The 4,538-nt window shown below is 62.3% G+C and overlaps 1 protein-coding gene across 6 annotated transcripts in view; it reads right to left on the reverse strand.

The window, feature by feature from the left end:
* Positions 1–2,495: 2,495 nt before the first annotated feature.
* MAFG (v-maf avian musculoaponeurotic fibrosarcoma oncogene homolog G) overlaps positions 2,496–4,538 on the reverse strand; it is a 4,619-nt gene continuing 2,576 nt past the window's right edge. For 5 of the 6 annotated variants that reach the window (XM_006753025.2, XM_006753026.2, XM_015560039.1 and 2 more), the window contains exons 2-3: positions 4,023–4,085; positions 2,496–3,937 (exon numbers count right to left, since the gene is read on the reverse strand). In XM_006753025.2, the coding sequence (XP_006753088.1) occupies positions 3,485–3,937; positions 4,023–4,085 (516 nt within the window). In that variant the 3' untranslated portion in view covers positions 2,496–3,484. Of the gene's footprint in view, positions 3,938–4,022; positions 4,086–4,173; positions 4,522–4,538 lie in introns of those variants that run through there. The other variant, XM_015560050.1, reaches the window with a different exon arrangement.

Genomic DNA, 4,538 nt, shown 5'->3' on the forward strand with positions numbered 1-4,538 from the left:
CCATCTGCCCCAAGGGCACACCCGTCTCCCCATCTGTTCCCCAACCAGATGGCCAACAGGAAGGCAAAAACGCGCCAAAAAGAATTATTCAGTGGCTTCTGAGGGGAAAAAAATCGTTAATGTGTTGGTTCCTTTCACTAAACCGCAGCCTAAAAAAGTAACTTACAGGGTCCCGGGGCGGAAATGGTGCTGTAGGCTGTGGCTCAGGCTTCCCAGCTGTGGAGAGAGCTCTGACCGACCAGCCACCTCGGAGCTGGAGGCCGCCGAGACCAGACGGGCTGGACCACCGGGCCTGGAGCTGCGGGCTGGGCACTGAGCACGGAGGCTGCCGCTGCAGCCCCGCCAGGAGCCAGCACACCTCGTAGCTGCCGCACGGAGCAGCCGTGTCTCCCCACCGGTACAAAGGGCAGTGCCAGCAGCAGCAGCCAGGCCCGGGGGGTCTCCTTGGAGCCATGCTCCAGGCAGGAGCTGACCATGCCCACAGGTTCTGCTCTGAAATCTGAGTCCATGACGGGGTGAGGGAGGAGTCGGGTGAGGGCGGGGTGGGGGGGAGCACAGCATGGTTTACTTAGTGGACACGTTTGGGATTCTTGGCTCTGGCCAAAGCCCTCGATTCACTGTGTCAGAAAAGTGGAGAGAAAGAGGGAACACAACACACTTACAGCGGGAAAAACCAACCAACAAGGATCAGAGACACACCAGTCACAGGTGGACACAGAACCCACTGTGAAGAAAGCGAGGTGAAGGGGAGGGTGGAGGGGCCCCACAGGCTGACCTGACCCCAAGGGCAGCTGCTTCAAACCCAAAACCCTGCCGGGGACATGGCCTCACCAACTCCAGAAGCTTCTGTAAACCAAACCAATGACCTGCAATTTCTGCTCAGCACCACCCACTCTCAACCGCCCCTCCTCTCACCTTCCTCACGCACCTCCGCCCTCCGCCCTCCAGTCCACGTACGGCAGACGTGCACAGTGATGGACCCTGGCTCCGGGCAGGACAGCAGCGGGAGCTGCCCATGGACATGGATGCTGTCCCTCCCACCCCAGGATGGGCAGGACCTCTCTCTAGGGGCTGACTGTTACCACGCGATTCCAACACGCTGCCGCCACCGCCGCCACCACCGCCGCCACCACCACCACCTGTCGCCTGGATCCTACCCGTCAGAGGCAGCCTGGAGAGGAGGCCACTAAGCCACCTGGAGTCAATAGTCAAAACCTCCACGGCAGGCTGACCCAGCACAGCCAAGACCGCCTCTGAGCAGCCGGGACGCGGAGCAGCCCATCGGGAGGGAGGGCAGAAGCCGCCAGCACACCCTGCTCCCATCCCACAGGCACGTGGGACGAGAGCCCCCTGCCCACCAGGTGAGGCCCTGCCAGGCCGCACGGTTGCACATCTGTGCTTTTCAGGGATTCAGGGCCCCCAAGCAGCCAACAGCAACCCCAAGAACAGGCCAAGGCCCAGAGACAGCACGAGCCTCTTGGGGGCAGACACCACAGGCAGCCCCGGTCACGGGCCCACACGGAGCTCTCCAAGCCAAATCTGGGAGACGGCTGCCTCCACCGCGGCCGGGAGGGGGAGGGGGCTCAGCCCGAGAGGGACCTCCACAGCCGAGCATCGGATCCCTGGAAGACAGATCCCGAAGGAGGCGGAAGACGGCCCGAGGCCGAGCTGCCAGCACGTTCAGGGGAGCGGAGGGACAGCCCTGGCCCTGGAGGCTAGCCCTTGTCTGACACTGTGGAGACCCCCAGGCCCTCAGGCAGGCAGGAGCCACCCCAGGTGGGCCCCCAAACCACCTGGGCCTGCCTAGGAAGCACCGCCCCGCAGCACACACAGTCCTAGGGAAAGGGGGGGCCCTGGGTTGCCCCAGCCGAGGCCCGTGGGCAGCCTAGAGGAACAAAGCTGGGGTCAGCGGCCGGAGCCAAGCAGGCTGACTGGACACCAGAAGGAAGACGGCGGGGGGGCAGGCAGCGTGGCCGTGGCCCCGTGGGCACCGACACTGATGCCTTGGTCTGCAAAACCCCACCCAGGGCCAGGGTGGGGGCAGGGAAGCAGCGTGGGGGGGCCCCGGGATAACTCCGTTTCACCTGCCCCACGGCTGGACCAGCCCAAACCTGACACACACATGCGAGAGCAAGGGCAGCAGGGGTGGGACCCCCTGGAAGCCTGGGGCGGACGGGGGGTGGGGGGGGCCGGGCTGGTGGGCACAGACCCCCCCAAACTGCTGGAGCGGGTCCCGCCCGGCACCCCAGCCCCCGCCCAGCAAGCCAGCAGAAGCAAAAGACAACCAAATCCAAAAACAAACACAGGAAAACAGACACAAGTGACACCCACAGGTCAAAGGTCACCAGAAGCACCAGCACAGACGCTGCACAAGACCTCACCAGGCACGGACGCCGCGGCCCCGGCCGGAAGCGGAGGGGATAAGTCACTTTCGGTACAACTGCAAGTCAGCAAGGAGGACGTCGGGACGCGCCTGTGGTCGCTCGCGGCTTGGCTTTTTTTTTTCTTTTTTAAACTAAGTTTTATAAATAACATCTGATAACTCTGTGTATATAAAAACTAAACTTCAACAGCCACAAAGACTTGTCTGTAAGTTTACAAGAAAGGGCTTTTTTTTTTCTTTTTTTAAACTAGCAAAGTTTCTATTATACTTTCTTCCCTTTTCCATTTATAGGGTCAAATGTTCTCGCTTTGTTTTTTTTCTTATTTTTTTGTAAAAAGACAGTTTTATAAATACTCTGCAGCTTTTTTTTTTCCTTTAGCTTTTAAACATATAATTTAATAACTTCGTAAAAGGAACTTCTCTCTTTTAAATAAAGGGCTAGTAACCACACAAATAGGTCATGTAAACAGTGACACGGACCATCGCAGGACACTGGACACACCCTCACGTACGCTCACAACCAGTGATTTGGTCTTGTTCAGTGCAAGGCGCCAGGCAAGCGTGCCCAGGCCCCTGGCCCACAGCCACACGGCGCCCCATGCCCGGCACCCAGGCTGGTGGCCCGCCTGTCCAGGGCCCTCAGGACACCCTGCTCCGAGGAGCAGGGTCCATCTGTGAGTGAACTGCCCAGCCCCCTGCCAGCCCGGCAGCCTCCAGGGCCTGGGGGCCACTCAGGACAGAGAGCAGCCCCTGCCCTGGAGCCCTCCCTGCTCAGGGACATGCAAGTCCCACAGCTCGCTCGCTCCTTCTCTCTGTTCCCCAAGGGCCACCTCTGGGTTCCAAGCCATGTGGCCTGGGTACAAAGGGGGCAGGGGCGACCCCAGTCACCGCTGAACTGACCAATCCCAACGTACAAAACACACGATGACGACGACGACGACGACGAGATCAAGGGCTCAGCCCGGCGCCCCTGGGGTGCAGGTTGTGCTTTGCAGGGGAGGGAGGAGGTAGGACTGGGAGAGGAGGAGGAAGGGACAGGGCTGCCGGATGCGCCGCCTGCCTAACGGCCCCTCCCAGACCCGCCTGGGCCAGCGTGCGTCCCTACGACCGGGCGTCCGTCTTGGACTTTACTATTGTGATGACGCTGGTGGCAGCCACTTTGCCAGGGACCAGGGGCCCCAGGCTGGCGGCCAGGGGGCCCCGAGCAGGCGCCACGGGGCCGCGGGCCACGGTCCTGGCGAAGGTCTGCAGGGCCTCGTACTTGGAGCGCAGCGCGTCGAGCTCCAGCTTCATGCTGGCGTTCTCCGAGGCCAGCTTCTCCACCTCCTGCTGCAGCTCCGCCTTCTGCTTCTCCAGCTCCTCCTTCTGCGTCACCCGCTTCACGCGGCAGCTGGCGGCGTAGCCGCGGTTCTTGAGCGTGCGCCGGCGCTGCTTCAGCTGCACGATCTCCTCCTTGGACAGGCCCCGCAGGTGCTGGTTCAGCTCCCGCACCGACATGGTCACCAGCTCCTCATCCGTCAGGCTGGTGCCATTCTCGCCAGGCTCCCGCTTCACCTGAGGGCACGGGGCACAGGTCACGGCCCGGCAGCCCCCATCCCGGTGCTGCCCCAGCCGGGAGGCGCCCACCCTGCCTGCTTACCTTCAAGGCCTTGCTTCCTTTATTGGGGGTCGTCATAACCCGGGGGCACAGCAAGCAGGCACTCTGTGAGACAGGGGGAAGAGGTCAGGACCCTGGACACCGCCATCCTTGCCCCCACCTGCCCAGTCCCCAACACCAGCTGAGGACCGACCTTTGGCCCCGCCTCTCCTGAGCTGGGCTGCTCCTTGTCTATCTGCCCCTAGGAAACCCGGGGAGAGCCCAGGAGGGTCCAAGGGGAAAGGGGGATTGAAGGGCAGTGAGGGAGGCAGAGGCAAGGAAAGGGGCCGGGGGAGAGGTCAGAGGGTCGAGGGGCCAGCCTAGAAGGAAGCCCTGAGCTTTAAAAATAACCCTGTGTGCACCCCAGAGCGGCTGTTCCTGGCGAGTCATGCTGACTCAGCGCTTCCCTTGCTCCCTCACCGCCTGGCACTCCCCAGGCTGCCAGCCAACACTGCCCCAGGGGGCCAGCGGCCAGAGCAGAGAGCTGTTGGGGCCAGAAAGGCCAGCCTGGCCGACAGC

The sequence above is a fragment of the Myotis davidii genome, unplaced genomic scaffold (genome assembly GCF_000327345.1).
Source record: "Myotis davidii unplaced genomic scaffold, ASM32734v1 scaffold211, whole genome shotgun sequence".
NCBI classification, from domain to species: domain Eukaryota; kingdom Metazoa; phylum Chordata; class Mammalia; order Chiroptera; family Vespertilionidae; genus Myotis; species Myotis davidii.